This window comes from Pecten maximus, chromosome 4 (assembly GCF_902652985.1).
Source record: "Pecten maximus chromosome 4, xPecMax1.1, whole genome shotgun sequence".
Lineage (NCBI taxonomy): Eukaryota > Metazoa > Mollusca > Bivalvia > Pectinida > Pectinidae > Pecten > Pecten maximus.
In genome coordinates this window covers 50,662,015-50,679,732 of record NC_047018.1, presented here as the reverse complement: position 1 = coordinate 50,679,732, position 17,718 = coordinate 50,662,015, and the positions used below count along the sequence as shown (strand labels likewise).

The following is a 17,718-nucleotide window of genomic DNA, read 5'->3' as shown; positions in this document are numbered from 1 at the left end:
ATTCATTTTGTGGTTAAGTGATGAACGAATGAACAATTCGCCGATAAAAATTACCGTAACTTGACCGACTTTTACGTGGCCGTGATCAAATTGTCAACATCCGAGAAAAAGAAGTTCTATCAACAATACTGAAAGCCAACGCTGAAATGAGTTTTCCAACTTCACATTTAATTTGATTTGCACCTCGACATATTTAATCATTTCACAGGACACACTGTACTTTAAAATGTCAAGTCATTTTTTTTTTTATAAAATACTACGTCACTGCATGACGTCACGACTGTCATTGGAATTCCATTCATAGTTCAAGGATATTGAGAGTGATGTCGATCTCGATCGCCATGACGCGGCGATGTTTCGTGGCTGGTAATTTTAAATTCACTGTGATTTTGGCAACTTCGTGTGTGAACCAGCGAACAGTGACTCTATACGAGTATTCGATCTTTTCTGTGACATAGGATTATATGTGTTTAACCGGTTGTCTTGATGGAATGACGAAGGTAGGTCAGTCGATAGGCTAACGATGATCATATTGAAAGGCTAGGATGGCAGTTAGTTTTCATGGTTACTCTACACAAATATAGACTCTGAGTTACAATTAAAATAAATATTTTTATATGAACATCGAGGGGTGTCATTTTTACCGAATGTTCGTTCATTTAAGAGCCAATTCCCAACTTCCAAATACACAGGTTACTGAGTAGGCCTAACAGTTGCTGACAGTACAGTAGAGTAAACAAATTCCAGGGCCCCCTCAGCGGCTGACGCAAACAGAACCGTTTCATAGGTTGTGACGTTTGACATTTTCTTTTTTCTTTTTTTTTATGTATGGCTTTTATTTTACTTCCTGTCATTGCCAGGTGATTGTGTGTGTTTACATGTTTTTAATGACAAATGACAAATCTGTCGGGTAGGCCAGTCTGTAATACTGTTAACTGTTACAACAGGCCTGTAAGCCTAGTCTACAGTAACAGAGTTATATGTTCGCTCAGATGAAACGTCTAATCGTTTAACCGTGTAGCCCTATTGATTTACTGCTGATATGATATATATTTATCTAAGAATGTATGTATTTTCATAGTTAAGTCCAACGTTTCAAAACCGACACCGAGGTTAAGGACTGTCGGATGTGAACACAAGCAGACGACGTTGTGAGAGTTGTCCCCCTTGAACGCAGATTAATCCGCGCGCGTGAAATGCTATGTAAGATAGATTTATCTTACATAGCTATCTTACATGGGCAAACTCTATCCAACATGGCGAGATATGAGAGAATATTAGATATTCTGTTGATTACATATATAGCAAAATATACCGGGTAGTTTTAAAGTAATACCATTGATCAGTCAAATCAAAGTGATATTTTTCACTAGTGAAAATATATTATTTTTAGAATGAACATTTCAATGGTAAAAATGTAATACAGTTCAGGGGTAATTAAGATTAAATGTTCTGTGAAAGAAACAAACCTTATATATTCTTGCAAACCTGAATATCTGAATAGATATGATGAATAATGTTATAGATGCTTCATCGCCGTCACTGTATGTTCTATTTTTTTCCAAAATATGTATAAAAATTACACCAAGATTTTACAAGCATTTTGTTACTAACACAATCAAATAATCAACTAATGACAGAGTCCTAAACATAAAACCTAAATCTACGTACAAAATATAGAGGTTCAATTTCTTCTGGATGCTATAACCTATTCATTCACTTTAAACCTTAACGGAGAAAGAGAAGCTTACCTTGTTGGGCTTTTTAATTGCGGAAAGTATATACAACTTTTGGTAGTGCATAGCACGGTACAGAAACTAATGTATATGTGTGATGTACATAACAGATCCAGACGAGCCACACGAGGACACAGTCAATGTTTATGTTAACACTGAGGAGGTAGGAAGAGAGCCCGGATCTAGTGGTAGCGTCTACTATAATACCGGTCCTGTTGGATTTCCTGTCTCCAGCCTCAAATCTCTTGTCCAAACAAAACTGAAAAACAAGGCCAAGGCTTTCGAGAACGAATACAAGGTACAGTAATCTAAAAAAACAAAAACAAAGTGTAAACAGTTTACAGGATATACGGTAATGTACGCTGTATTCAAACGAGACAATGAAGTCAGAAAAAGAAATAGATAACTATACTTATGTTATGAAAATGATTGACTTTATTAATAGTATATTGCATACTGTATGACATGTATGCGTGTAAGGAAAGATACATTACAAACAGATAACAAACAAATTATATTGAAAACAGACTGTAGACTTTGGTATTCAAGGTTTGACATCATCTCAATTTTTGTCTCCTTCATAAGTAGGGTTAATAAGCAATCGTTTTAAAATAACATGTTTCCTGAAACATCTTTTAAAAGTAACATATATGTAATTTAAAAAGAAAGTCAATATCAACGAATAAAAACCAAAGGACAATCCTTTTTATATTATGAATTTTGTTGCGTTTCTAAAAACAAAAACAAAAACAAGATTCCACTTGTACATTCCTTTCCTGTTAATAGTCTATACCGTCTGGAGCTTTACATGCACATACCATTGGAATGTTACAACAAAACAAAGCAAAGAACAGATTTAAAACCACATTTCCCTGTAAGTATATCTTTGTTCAATTATTATCCACGAGAAAATGAAAATAAAATAATATTGCAATTATTAAATGATAATAATGTATCTTTTATAAACTTTGTCCGTTTAGGAACTAAAATGTATTTAAATTATCGATCTGTTTTTTCCTATATCAAAATGTTACTTTGTACAAAAGACAATGAACGTGTTCAAGGTGTCGCAACGTCACAAGATCGATTTAGCCCTTTGTCAAGCTATGACTAAGTTGAACCTGTAGCTTACATATGAAGCGTGTATACACGCGCTCTATCAATAGACGAACCGTCTTAGGTCGTTGTACACTTTTATTATACAAATCGCTCACTCATGACTTGAAAAAGACGATCCTTTTTTCTATACAATGTTAAAGTATATTGTAAATCTGCCATACAGGATCGCCATGCTATCTTTTACAGATGATCATTCCCGTGTGATACTTGATACAGTTGACAAAGATCCACACTCCAATTACATCAACGCCAATTACATCGATGTTAGTATAGTTAATGAGAGATAACAGAATCACAACTCGGAAACTAATACTTACTAAACATTGATTGTCAATTATATGAGTCTGTTTCTATCTAGTCGTGACGAAAATAGTAAAATCGCTCATACTTAAGCGTATAGGTTGTACTAAATACCACAAATGAAGGAAAAACTTCCCTTCCAACCTGTAACTAAATGTGGCTGCCCCATATATATAATTGTAAATTCCTTATGCAATAAATCTTATACACTGAACAAGTTTATATAAAACATCATTCGCCCGGTTTTTTTAAGATCATTGACACCACTTTCCTTATCTTAACGATTTGTCAAACGTCAAAACGTCAGAAACTTATTATGGAGGTATCAAATGATGAAATATAATATGTTTTAATTATATATTATGATAAGGCTACTATTAGATATTACAATGGTTTTTTTTCATATCTTACAGAGTGTTAGAAAAACTGCGGAATACGTAGCAACACAAGGTAAGCATGTGTGAACCAGAGAATACTTAATTACACATAGTTGTAACACCGGTTAATGCTTAGTAACCTTTGAAATTAAGTCGTTTATAATAAAATATTCCATTCAAAAAAATATCATGTACCTTGTTTTCTTATTTCTTCATAAAATAGGTTCACACGATCGCAGATGGTTTTCTCTCATACAGCCATCTACGTTAAGAAATACAAAAAATCTAATGTAACTAGCTGGAATAACAATAAAGACACGCTGTATGTCCTTGTAGAAACATCTGTATATTTATATTTAATTTTTAGGACCAAGGCCCGGTACTGTAAATGATTTCTGGCGGATGATATGGCAGCTGCAGACCGGTAAAATTGTCATGTTGACAAATATCATAGAAGGAGGAAGGGTATGGACATTTTGTAACACTTTTAATTGTATTTATGATATACAATGATTGCATTTAAAGAAAGTTTCCGTCATATCTACATTGTTTTTCTACAACGACAGTACACTATTAATGATTGTATTACCCTATTTCGGATAATGTCATTTCGGGTATTGTCATGCTCACTCTACTAGTATACGTAACGGATTGCCAAGTTATGATTTTATTCGAAAAAATTAGAGGTGATTTTTGTTGGTAGGCTTTAATATTTAAAAATAAAAAAATTAATTAGCTTACAAATAAGGTATCAAGGTAAGGTTATATCTTAGACAATCAAGGAAAACTAAAACTTACTAAATAATTTCTCGGGGAACAAGTAATGAGCAAACAAATGTGGGGACCAATCTTTAATCAATCTTTGAAATTGAATTATTGAATGAAAATGCTATTTTAAAAATAGTGATACATCAACTACCCAAAGGAACTAAAAAATGCGATCTCGGAACAGAGATGGTAACATAATATCATTTCCTGCGCTGGCGTTGACCAAATACGACCAGTCGCATTTACATATATTCTTGGATATGCATAAGATGTTTGTCTTATGCACGAGATATTCGAGTCAGTGATAAGGGGATGTGTAAGGTATTCATTCTAGTCCCGGAGCTCACAGCATACACGTTTATTTCAATATTTTGAATGTCATGTTTTTTAAGAAGACGCAAGTATTAAACATTTTTAGAGGTCTTTTTTAAAATTCTTTATCGAGAGAAGCGAACCACTGTTGTATATTTCCTTATAATTTATACTTCACAGTAGATCATTGTTAAGAGGTTTCATATAATCAATGCCTTATCATTTTTATCTTTCGTTTCTAACCCTGAACGTGAAAACAAATTGATTGTTAGCATTTGCGCAGTCAGATAGTTGTTGAGACAATATATTGTTGGCAACTATACATATTAAACATCATAGTTGTGTTATATTTTTGACGAGACAGGTATGATAACTGTCTAGTATAGAGGGACTAGAGGAATATTTCAACCGTGGAGTGGAGACCGTTAGGTCTGCTCTGTTTAAAATGGGCAGAGAACACAAATAAGATGAAATGTCGATAGATATGATATAAAAAATTCTAGATTAATCCTAAGTTGAACGATTTGATCATCAATGCCAATCTTATTTTCTCTCTCCAAATTTTAGCCGAAGTGCGACAAGTATTGGCCAGATGAGGGAGAACCTTTGACCACGGCAACTTTCAGCATCACTATGGACAGAGAAAGATCGTATGCCTTCTACGTCATCCGCGATCTTACAGTATCAGAAAAGAAGGTATAGATAATGCTGAAATACCAACAGTTAGAAAAGTCAAACTTCATTTTTATGTATGTATGCACATTGATCACTATTATTCTAAATGTTCTTAACTATTCATTCAGACGAAGTCAGTACGTCAGATACATCAGTTCCACTATACCACGTGGCCCGACCACGGGACTCCAGACCCAAATGAACTCGTTGTCTTCCACCGCCGCGTGATGAACTACCAGACGGTCTTGACAGGGAAAATGGTTGTTCACTGCAGGTAAGAAGAAGAGACCTTTATCAACCGTTCGTTCTTAATGAACCACGGAACCAAATGCTTTCTCATGGACGATAAGGTTAACGTTTACCACTGTTCTGCTTAAAAGGAGTTTCAGCACTGGTCCACTAGCTCCACTTTTGAAGAATGTCATATCGCAAACCTGAAAGTAGAATATTTAAAAGTTCTTCCAATTTGAACTTTTTTTATATGTGGGGCAACATATTGTATTGAATTGCAGCACCAAAAAATCACCTAAATTTGCAAAAAAATACACACTTGATTAACTCCACTGACAAAAAAAAAAAATTAAAAATAAGAAAAAAATTAATGTATTGCCCAGCCCACACATGAAAATATGCAATCAGCAGGCCCCGATGCTTTCAACTTCCTATCAAATCATCTGCCAAAACAGGGAAAACCCACAATCTATTTTTGATTTGGTTCTGTGGTCTCTAAATTGGTTTCCAGTATATGTCGCGAATCATGTCTTGTTTAAAATGGGTTTATCAAGTTATCCAGGTTGTTGTCAGGAGGAAATTATTTCACTGTTATTTTTATTGTATCACATGTTTTAAATCTGATGTGCACCGACGCTAATAAATAAATTAAATGATTATCTAACAGTGCTGGTATCGGTAGAACTGGAACATTCATTGCCCTGGATGCTCTCCTTGAATACGGAAAGGAATTCGGACACATTGACGTCATGCAATACATAAAAACCATGCGGAAGGATAGGATCAATATGGTTCAAACTGCAGTAAGTAACACATTGTTATTTTTTTATGAAATAGCTTTAATACTTTTCAGATTATATGCCAATGTCTTATTTAACAATACTTATATATTCCTAGCCATTCATATTTCTATGTAATGTTAATATATATGTTCAGTACTGGCCGGAGCACGAAGTTAGGTTGTAATTACTCAGAAAGGCGGGGGGTAATATTTTCTCTCTCTCAAAAATGCCCCAAAAGAACGTACGAGCATCTGTCATCAAATCCACATTGGGGAATATTAACAAAATATAAATTTGCGTTGATGCACCTGAAAAACACAATAAGACCAGGGGCCCTAAAAGAGTGCGTGTCTTGTAATTCACCATCGACAACTGCCATACACATTTTTTTCGTCTATTTAAAGATATGACATCTTTAACATATCTGTAGGTAAAATTTAAACATTTCGCAAGGTTTTTAGTGCCTTTTCTGGTACGTTCTTACATAAAATCAGCCTTGTACAGAAAAATTATCCAAGTGTCTCCAAGAGTGTCATATTATCAAACTAAACAACGATGTTGACAAACAGAAATCTTATCATTCCCACGATTAAATCCTTCATCATTTCGCGATTACATCCGAGGCGCATTTCATGCGTGTCGTAGGTTTAGCGAAATACACCCCATTTGTAATGTACAGCACTTATTAGCAATTATGAGATGATATTAAATATCCTTAATGCCTACACATATTTTTATCCAGGAACAATACATAGCTGTACACCAGCTCCTTATCGAAGCCTTCGATATGCCAGACACCCTGATTCCAAGAATGAAGTACCACACGACACTTACTGCTCTCTCCAATGACGGCCCAACGAACCAAACAAAGCTAAGAAAGGAATTCCAGGTAATATCACATTTTCCACTAATGTATAATTTTGATTTCCATTCGATATCATTAAAAAAGCCAAGGGAACTGCAAAATAGCAATATTTGAAAAGAGTACATTATTGTTAAAGGAGTACACTGAATACAACGGAAATTTGTTATTATTACTATTGATATCTGAGCTTATAAACTTATATATAGAGGAATCGTATGAGGGAGAGTTTTTGAATTGAGAAAGAAACTTTATTTAAAACATTGCCGAGATCTGTCTTTTGATATTCGTTTTTGAAAGGTTAACCTCATGTCTCAGTCTACATGTTCACTGATAGATACGTCTTACAAGAATGTTATTCATATGAAAGAAAATTATGTATGTACCCACTTTGAGGAGATTTAACGTAGAATTTTCTACAACACACAATACCTCATTGAAAAAGAGGTTGTTTTGTGTGGTGTACCTACACCATGCATAATACAGGTTTATATATATCTCCGTCTCCTGAGTAACTTGACGATTTTAAACCAACAGTTCATTTAAGCAATTCTTTCTTTAGTTCATCTTTTTCCAACGCGTACATTGAGTGTTACTTCGCGTCATTACATATATTTACCACTATATAAATCTTACAACAAACATTGTGTTTAGCTGACACAGTCTATGAAACCAGCTTACACTGAGACAGATTACCAAGCCGCCTTACTACCATCCAACAAGATGAAGAACAGGACCTTATCTGTCCTAGCAGGTAAAAATCCATCAAACATGACGCAATATAGGTATATAACTGATGTAGCTCTGATAATCTCTAATTCATCAAGTTATCCCCTCATACGACGGAATCTTCGGATAGTTATCAATGTAATCACTGTAAGCATTGTATTTGACGATAGTTCATATTTTTGTGTTTTACCTGTAGTCTGAAGCAAATCTCAAACGTGTTTTGTGACACGAACTTTACATGTATTCATGATTTTACTTTTAATGAACTATGGCATGTTTGTATATAATTCTATCGAAAATTGAAGCGATAAGTGACATTCCTTTCTCCACATTACACAACCGGTCATAGACTACCATGTATAATGAAAAATCGACGAGAGTACTTAATATGTAGTATAAAATTGTGTTAATGACAATGAAATGATGCTTCTGTTCAGTTGACAAGTTCAGGGCGTACCTTCGATCACAGGCTACTGGTAGACCGGATTATATCAATGCAGTGTCAGTGCCTGTAAGTATCTGTCATCTGGTTTTAATCGATTGATTAGCATATGTGTGTTAATTGATTAACTAATAGTTAATTAATAAGAATGATGCAAAATTAAATTTATGTCTATATATGATTGATAGGTGAATATTTGAATTGATAACAAAGCATCGTTGAATAAAATCTATATTGATAATTGCATGTAGGTCATTGTAACCTTTTGTAATATTATTCAATAATATAGATGAGGACATGCATTCGTAATTTTTGGTGGATTATGCTTACTTTTCCTTGTCAATAGGGGAAACATTGCGATTAATATGAATGGTATTACAGCTAATTTAAACGTACTGAAGTTCTATGATATCAAACAATATAAGGTTTCTTTTCTTCCATTGAATCTCGTTGCTGAAATTACACCTGTTTATTGGGGCTTTTTCTATAATTTCTTTCTGTCTATATTGGGTGAACCTTTCATTCACATTTTTTCTGCCTACAAGAAATTTGTCAAAATTGCCATTCTGATGTATAATGTCAAAGATATGTGTTTATCATTTCACATAGTCCTATACATCCAAATCTGGGTACATCGTCACACAGACTCCTCTGGAGGACACCGTGGTGGATCTGTTGACGATGATAATGGACCACAGCTGTCAGACAATAGTCATCATCCAGCCGGAAGAGATTGTACGTGTATTTCCACACAAATATTACCCAAAGTAGATACTCTCATCTTTAATTTCATCTATCAAAATCAGGATATTGAGATTTAACAAACACAATAATTTACCGTAAAGCCATATATTCTGATGGGCCCCAGTCTGTGGCCGGTTTGATTCACAAAATCAAAGAAAACTTATCATTAAATTTTAAACTGAAAACGGATTTTTAAAAAGTCTATCTCTGAGAATGTTCATATTGGTATAACTTTTATATTCCAAACTGTTCAGTCGGTGGTAGTATTGCATCAGTGACCTGTGATGTCATTTATGTGTGACATCACAGAGGTCCAACACACGACATGTGCCATGGTCTTGTAACACTCAAAGAATTTTCTTTACGATAAAATTGAGGCATGTTGTCCAGTAAATTAGTGTTTAAGCGAATAAACTATAAAATAGTTGAGCACTCGTTGGACTGTACAATCCATATATCAAGATATAATCACATTACATTTTAACATCATACGTTTAACCTATCCTAGAATTGGCTTCCAAGTGAAGACGAAGATAAATCTATCGGAGATTTTACGTTGGAACACAGGGGGAAATCTTCAACGATAGCAAATGTTGATTTGCTTGAAATTGCAATCGAAAACGCGGTAATGTATAAATATTATAATATTATAATATGATACAAAATAAATAAATAAATGTTCCTTTAAATATTTCGTAAGGGTGAGTCTCAGTCTTTAACAACATTCGGTGCCCAGGTCATCTCTATCCTACATTCATATAAATGACTTCCTGGAAATATCTTAATAGACGTTGTTTTGTTATATTCTATGTCAGCAGTGCTATTTCTAAGTCCTGGTAGTGTCACATTTCAGTTTTATTATATTTTGCATGTAAATATAGGTATTTGGAATGTATTCCTCACAGGTGAACAGCTTTAATTCCACTGTTCGAGTGTTCCACGTGACTGGATGGGGTAGAGAATCATCAGCCCCCAAGGATTCGTCCATGTTGCTTCACCTACTGGAACTTGTTGACAGCAGACGCAAATCGGACGATACCAAGACAACAATAGTCATGTGTCGGTATGTAGTTTTACCTTCATACTTATCTATGCTATACTTTATACGTCAGTGAATATACCTAGTATTATATACTTTGTGAGACGTCAGCAAACATTATCAACGACTGTTAAGGATGTGAGAGACATTTATTTTGTTTTCTACGTCATATAATCATGCTGCTTTGATGTTTCAGTGATGGCTATTCCCAGAGTGGGCTGTTCTGTTGTATCAGTAATGCCCGAGACCAAATGAAGAGCGACGAAGAAGTAGATATCTTTCAGATTTCACGTCAGCTGCTTGTGCGACGTCCAGCATTTGTGACCAATTTTGTACGTATATTGACATGTTCACTGCTTAAAGACGAGCTTTAGTCGATGATAGCAATAATATGTTCGTCGCCATCATGATTACGTTAGGAATTTGTTTCTTGTTCAATACGAACGTCAACCTTTTTTAAACCTAATAATAAATGCTGCAATTGTTCTACTACCAAGATTCTAACTTGGAGAATATTACATCCCATAGTAACTGATCTAGAATCATCAGAGCAGAGACTCCGTTATTTCCATTACATTTCCATCTATTGTTCTTATGCTTTCCTGGCGGTTTTCTTGATTAAGGTATAATCCAAATTTTAGTATGGCTTTTTTTAATTTATAATTATTGTTTTTGTTTTGGTTGTTCGTCTGTTTGTTTTTTGCTTGTTTTGTTTGTTGTTTTTTTGTGAACATTTTATTTAGCACAATTCACTACTATTAATAAATAATTTATCAACCTGTATCTACAGTTATAATCTATTTACCTCAAAAATATTATGTTAATCTTAAATTCGGATATTAGTCAAATCATGGTTAATGTTATGTCATGTATCCATTTCCATTGATCAGCATAAGATGTAATTAGGTTCAGCGATAAATATTATACTATAGAAAAGGTATTTCAGTCGTTTGCATCGGATGAAGACAAACCATTTTTTTCTTCTTTTTTGTTGTTGCCAACCTTGTTGCTATGTCGGTCTGGAAAATGTATTTACCTATCCCAACATTTTGGCGTGTTATTATCATCATCATCGGAATGACTCACTGTTTATTTTCGATCAAATGAAATTAAATTTAAACTTTCAGGACCAGTACCAATCCTGCTACAACATGATCAAAGACTACTTGGATACCACCGACGTGTACATGAACTGATTAATGAGTACCTGGAAACCATCAACGTGAACATGAAGTAATTAATGAGTACCTGGATAACGCCGACATGCACATGAAGTAATTAATGGGTACCTGGATACCAACGACGTGTACATGAACTGATTAATGAGTACCTGGATACCACTACCGATGTGTATATACTTTAGCTTCCATAGCTTGCAGAACGTGACAATTTTCCTGTGAATACCTGAATCTTTCCATATGCTAGCATTTTTTTTCAATGACGCGACGACAATTAATCAAAACAAATAGCAATGTTTTTTTTCTTCTATCATGGATTTCACTCATTTCGTTAGAAAGTAATTATGTTGTATATATGCATACTGATGTTTTACATATCACTTTTACCAGTGTACGGAATTTTTTGTTTTCTGTGGGATGTTTTTATTTGTTATTTTTTGACTGATATTGAATCTCATTCGTTTTCTTATTATTTTACATTGTTATATATATTTTTGTATATTGCAAACATACTTTATTTTGCTTTAAATAGATTGAAGGTTTATTGCAGCGTTACATTGTTAATTTGTGTATTTTTATTGTTATTTTGTTTTGCTTTTCTTCCCCATATGCAGCGACCCAGCTCTATATATACGGCGGATCGCTCTGAATAAGAATGTTCTATGTATTCTTGTGCTAATATTTTGCTGTTCATACCCCCTCTCACTGAAATAAGAATTTCATGGATTGTTTCTTACATAAACCTATTTTTCTGATTATAAATTGCTGGGTGCCATATATTGTTATATGAATCTATTTAACATGAAGTTTTCACCAAGGACAAAGTCTGTGACATGTTGCCTTATTATCAAGACAAACGAAAATCTTGTCTTGTGACAATGGCATATACATCGCTGTGTTTATAGTATGAAAAATGGTTTTGACGTACCTATAGTATATTTAATTTTCAAAATAATGAATTGATACTTATACGGAGACTGACAATCGCTTCATCCCATGTTTATTGTTATTAATAAAGCAGAATATGAAAATGAGTACTTATCAACAATATCAAAATATCCAATATTAATATTCTACAAAAAGACTAACATGATATTGCACTGATAGGGAACAACCAACCAATTGAAAAAATAGATTTTTGAAACAGCGTCTGTGTATAGAAAGTTGAGCCAAGGATAAAATGTCTGGCAGCCACTGATTGGCCTGTATGTTATGAAGCGAGAAAATAGATATGTAGCCTGATAGGAAACTATCAATTAGAAATGTTGATATTAATTTCGTAAGTCCGATTGGTTTTTTTCCCAAAAGTTCAGGTAATAACAATTAATAGGTAAACATTTAAGATTTTTGAGAATTTTTACTGCGAAATTCACCCATTTTCAAAATGGCTACCCTGGAGAAAATTTGAGCTGAAGGACCCAACTTTTTTTTGATTAGGTGTTATATCAGACCCTAAACTTTTGTTATAAACCATAATTGTCATATTGAATTCAAGAATTTTAATGAAATACTCGAAAATGTTAACACTAAAGTCTATGGGAAATCAATTGGTTGGTTGGTCTCTATAAGTCGCTATTTGGAAGCTTACTGGAGCATGAGGAATGTTGTTATTTTTCACCTATTCTTATCGCCTTTTGTCCATCGCCATACGTCGTACGTCTTCCGTTCTTTCTGAAACACATGAAATGAAATTCTGAATAAACTTCGCGTGACTAGAGACCATCCAAGTTTTGAATTGTTGTTGTCCAGATCCCCCGAGGACCTACGGAGTCAAAAATAGTGTCCCCTGGGACGGGAGTAAAATAGTTACTATCAATAAATTACTGTAATTTAATATAGGAAACTCACATTTAACGGCATCACTTGTTGATTTGTAATTGGAAATAAATCGACCTAGTTTGGGATGACACCTTTATGGTATTTACATTTTGACCCCGACCGACCCCCACGACCTGATGGTCAGTGATAAAATGGATCAACTAGACTGAAATATATCAAAACCCAGGTGATCATTCAGGCCCATGAACCTCTTGTTATAAATGATGCTGTTTTTTTTATTACAATTTAATAAAGTTGACAATTCTGAATTATTGCATTTTCCGTTGTTTTTTGTTTTTGTTTGTTTGTTCTTTTGTTTGTTTTCGTTCTTGTTGTTGTTGTTCTTTTTAGGGATTTCCATTTCGGATGGAAATTCCTATTGTTATTGTTATGTTTTTTCTTTTTATTATTATTAGGGATTTCCATTTCGGATGGAAATCACTATTGTTATTGTTATGTTTTTTCTTATTATTCTTATTATTCTTAACACTTGCTGTGAACACTTTCTAGCAAAAACGCACACAGATAAAACGTTTGTATTACAGTACATGATACCGAACAACCGAACTGGTGATTTGTCTGCCATTTTGGTGATCATTAGTCCAAAGGTCAAGGTCACAGGTCAAAACACAGATTTTTCTTTGAACGACCATAACTTCATACACGATCGTTCTATTTCATTCTCGCTCGGTGTGTCATGCAGATCGTTGTCGGGGCTAACGTTTTCTCAGCCATGTTATCAGAAAAAGTGTCAAGGTCATGACCTCGCTATGGGTTGAATGTAAGGTCAAAAATAAAATTCTCTAATCGAGTTAACTGTACAATAACAAATGAAAGAGCATGGACCACTGAGTTGGAATGTGAAAAAAATTTAGTGATCGAATGAAAAATGACGGAGATATGGCACTTTGAAAATTTCAAAGTTTTCCCCGCCAAAATTCAAAAATCTAGCAAAAATGCCTAAATTTTTTTCAGCTCCTTCATTTAAACACATACAGACTTGATATTTGGCACAACCATAGAACGTAAGAGTGGCTACAAAAGAAGTTATTTTTCAATGACCTTGAACTTCATTCAAGGTCAAATAAGCCAAAAAAATAAAATAAAACAAAACTTCTTTTGAATCAGGTTCTTTGTCTGTTCGTTTTTTCCCTTGAACAATCAATGCCTCTTGTAGAACATTGGTGGGGCTCACTTTTCTCTTAAATATGTTATCAGAAAATTTGTCAAGGTCAAGGTCTAAGCGCGAGGTCAAGTCAAGGTCAAAAATTCAAAATTCAAAATGAGTTATTTTTTTAATTGCATTACGAAGTGCATGATTAATGAAGACAAACGGTGCAAGTTTTATGGTCGTGCGATGAAAAATGACGTAGAAATGGCACTTTGAAAAATGTTGGTTTTCCCGCCAAAATTCAAATTTGTCCCAAAATGCACTTAATTTCTGTTTACTCCTTTATCTTTACACATACAGATTTGATATTTGGCACAGTGATAGCTTGTATAAAGGGCTACAAAGTCGATTGCTTTTCACTGACCTTGACCTTCATTCAAGGTCACCGAGGTCAAATGACCAAAAAACGAAAATTTTAAATTCTTTTAAAATCTGTTTATTTTGATCATCTATAGAAGAAAATGCTCGATACTCGATATACGATACAGTAAACACGATACACGGAGTGAGCTACACTATATACGGTACAGTACACACGAAACACGGAACGGTATACACAATACTTGGTACGAGATACAAGGTACGGTATGCATGATACATGGTACTAGATACACGATACACTGTACGGTATACACGATACTTGATACGAGATACACGGTCTTGGTACGAGATACACGGTACAGTATACACAATACACGTTACGGGATACACGATACGTTGTAAGGGATACACGATATACGGTTCAGTAAACACGATACACGGTATGACAAACATGATCACGATACAAGGTACGAGATACACGATTTACGGTTCAGTAAACACGATACAAGGTACAATGTACGGTATACACACTACAGGATACACGGTATGTGATACACGATACATGTTACTTGATACATTATACAATACGGGAAACATGATACATGGACGGGATTCACAATACAGTAAACACGAAACACGGTACGAGATACACGATTCACAGTACAGTAAACACGATACAAGGTACGGGATACACGATTCACAGTACAGTAAACACGATACAAGGTATGAGATACACGATTCACGGAGGTCAAATGATACAAAATCGAAAATTTCAAATTATTTTAAACGGTTTATTTTCTTCGTATGTGAAAGAAAATGTTATTTTAAAGATTGGTTAAAGAAGGAAAGCGAAGAGAAAACGAAGAGAACTCGTAGGTAAAACGTACAAAAGCGTTCGTCAGAATGAGAACATGTCTGCGATCATTTTCTAGTTGGAAATCCCGTGTTTTGATCTTGATCAAATCTAGTTTATGATTATTATTATCTTTATTCAAATGCATTTAGAACAAAATTCAATGTTAGTTAACAGATGAAAAGGCGCAAATATACTCTGAACTCTGTGTATTTATTGACACTGACACATTTTTATCATATGGGAAATAAGGAATTGTATAGTTCGTATGTTATACAATAGAAATTGTTGATAAACAATTACTTCACAAGCAAAGGTATGTGAAAATCAGGATCAACAAATAAAATTCATAACTCTCAATACAAAAACTCCCTCGTTTCTATGCACTTAATCAGGTATCACACGCTGAAAACATTCGACTCGAATAATACATATTTTCTTCCTGAACTTCTCTGACTAGCCCCTGTTGGATGCATTCTTAAAACACCAGAGAACAATCATACTTTGAAATTAGCAGTGATTAACGGTAACAGCTCCTGGGTTTGAAGAAGTCATCTTCAACGTTCTAGTATTTTACTGATATCTCGTTTACGTTTATCTCGTTCACATAGTACAGATTTGAAGAGCCGTTTGACAGAAAATAGTACTTGTATTCATTAAGAAACATGTGTATGGACTGTTTTTGTTAACATTTATGTAAATAGTTACGTGATAAAATACTTGCAAAGATTTACATCCTTGTAAGTAAAACAACCGTATATCATATTATACCGTTTCTGTGCAAATAATGGCATTCAACTCATTGATAATACTTCTACACGTCCGTTTAAATTGATACATCCATATAATATGTACAGTAATGATAAAAAAAAGTATACAATTTCTTTTTGAAATAAATATTACGCGAGAAATGTGATTTTGAAAATTGAAAATCGGAAGGTTAGTATCATACGATAACAAAAGCAGTATGATAATACTGAATTGATAGACTGTCGCCAATACGATGGCAGTAATCACATAACTCTGTAAGGTAAATTTACATTAAGTTGTTTAATTAACGACATATAGGAAAACGCAACACAGAGTGTAAATATCAAAACGAATTTTATTTCACTCTTTTAAAAGTACAAGACTACATTATGAAGAGTTGCCTCCCTTTATTTGAAATAAGAATTGTCATTTGATACATTTAGAATATAAACCTGTACTATACGTTATTATAACCATCGATAGTGTTTATTTCTCACACGTTCATCATTGAGTACCATCCGGTAGTAAATTCATAAAATTAACATTGCTGTATTCAGTTGAATGTTAGATATTGTGTTTGTACATTCCGACCGCATATAATATCACCGTATACAGTTAGATGTTAAATAGTTGTCAAGGTCAGTATCAAGAAGGACATGATAATGACAGGCTAGATTGAAATCTAAACATAAATGTCCCGATATTTAAATACCAGTAGTTTTTTTATGCACGCCTAATGTAAAGAGAATTCTGCCTGAGTGTGTATATACCCGTATGGTTGCATTACAAGGAAGTACAATGTTTATACAGCTATTGAACCCATTGTTTCGGAACCCGTTCGTGTAGCTATTATAGGGTACACATTGTCAAACATATATTTGAAATAGCAATATTGAACCTTAAGCAATGTTCAATTTACTTCCTGGTTAATGAGGAGTCGCCATGAAACTCAGAATGACGACGAGAAAGATTTTGTTAGGAGGAGATGTGATCCTGATCATTCTCATGGTATTAAATACTGTCAGATCTGAAAGTAAGTACTTAAAATACGAACTGAATGTAGTAAATACAAAATGACGTACAGGTAGATAGTTGATACTACAAAATGCGAAGTAGATTAGATTACTTCCTGATTAGAGAAGTTAGTATTGAGCGATTCAATATGTTGATGTTTTGTCTGGTGCATTTATCATATAAGTATTAACACAATATTTTGAGGTATATCTGTCATATAATATATTTAAATACATACAAATGTATTACATTTGTTTACTTTTTATGAATATTTTTGATAACATTTTAAAAACAATAACAAAAAACACAGCTCTAAATATAAAAAACATATCTAAACACTAATGTTCATATTTCCAATGTATTAGGGAAGATTTTCTATTTTTAGATTAGGATATTCCTATTAATAGATCGTCTTTGGTAAATGATTTATTCTCCTATCATATAACACAACAATACTCGTGACTAGTATTTAGTAAGTTTATTTATATTTCGCGCTG

General features: G+C 33.8%; 1 protein-coding gene across 1 annotated transcript in view; it reads left to right on the top strand.

The window, feature by feature from the left end:
- LOC117326619 (receptor-type tyrosine-protein phosphatase alpha-like) overlaps positions 1-11,896 on the top strand; it is a 35,440-nt gene extending 23,544 nt beyond the window's left edge. Inside the window, exons 8-23 of the mRNA XM_033883379.1 lie at positions 1,847-2,034; positions 2,523-2,610; positions 3,042-3,118; positions 3,569-3,605; positions 3,900-3,997; positions 5,180-5,308; positions 5,416-5,561; positions 6,186-6,321; positions 7,043-7,189; positions 7,817-7,916; positions 8,329-8,402; positions 8,943-9,068; positions 9,586-9,702; positions 9,983-10,140; positions 10,313-10,448; positions 11,244-11,896. Of these exons, the coding sequence (XP_033739270.1) occupies positions 1,847-2,034; positions 2,523-2,610; positions 3,042-3,118; positions 3,569-3,605; positions 3,900-3,997; positions 5,180-5,308; positions 5,416-5,561; positions 6,186-6,321; positions 7,043-7,189; positions 7,817-7,916; positions 8,329-8,402; positions 8,943-9,068; positions 9,586-9,702; positions 9,983-10,140; positions 10,313-10,448; positions 11,244-11,312 (1,826 nt within the window). The 3' untranslated portion in view covers positions 11,313-11,896. The remainder of the gene's footprint in view (positions 1-1,846; positions 2,035-2,522; positions 2,611-3,041; positions 3,119-3,568; positions 3,606-3,899; positions 3,998-5,179; positions 5,309-5,415; positions 5,562-6,185; positions 6,322-7,042; positions 7,190-7,816; positions 7,917-8,328; positions 8,403-8,942; positions 9,069-9,585; positions 9,703-9,982; positions 10,141-10,312; positions 10,449-11,243) is intronic.
- The last annotated feature ends 5,822 nt before the right edge of the window (positions 11,897-17,718 follow it).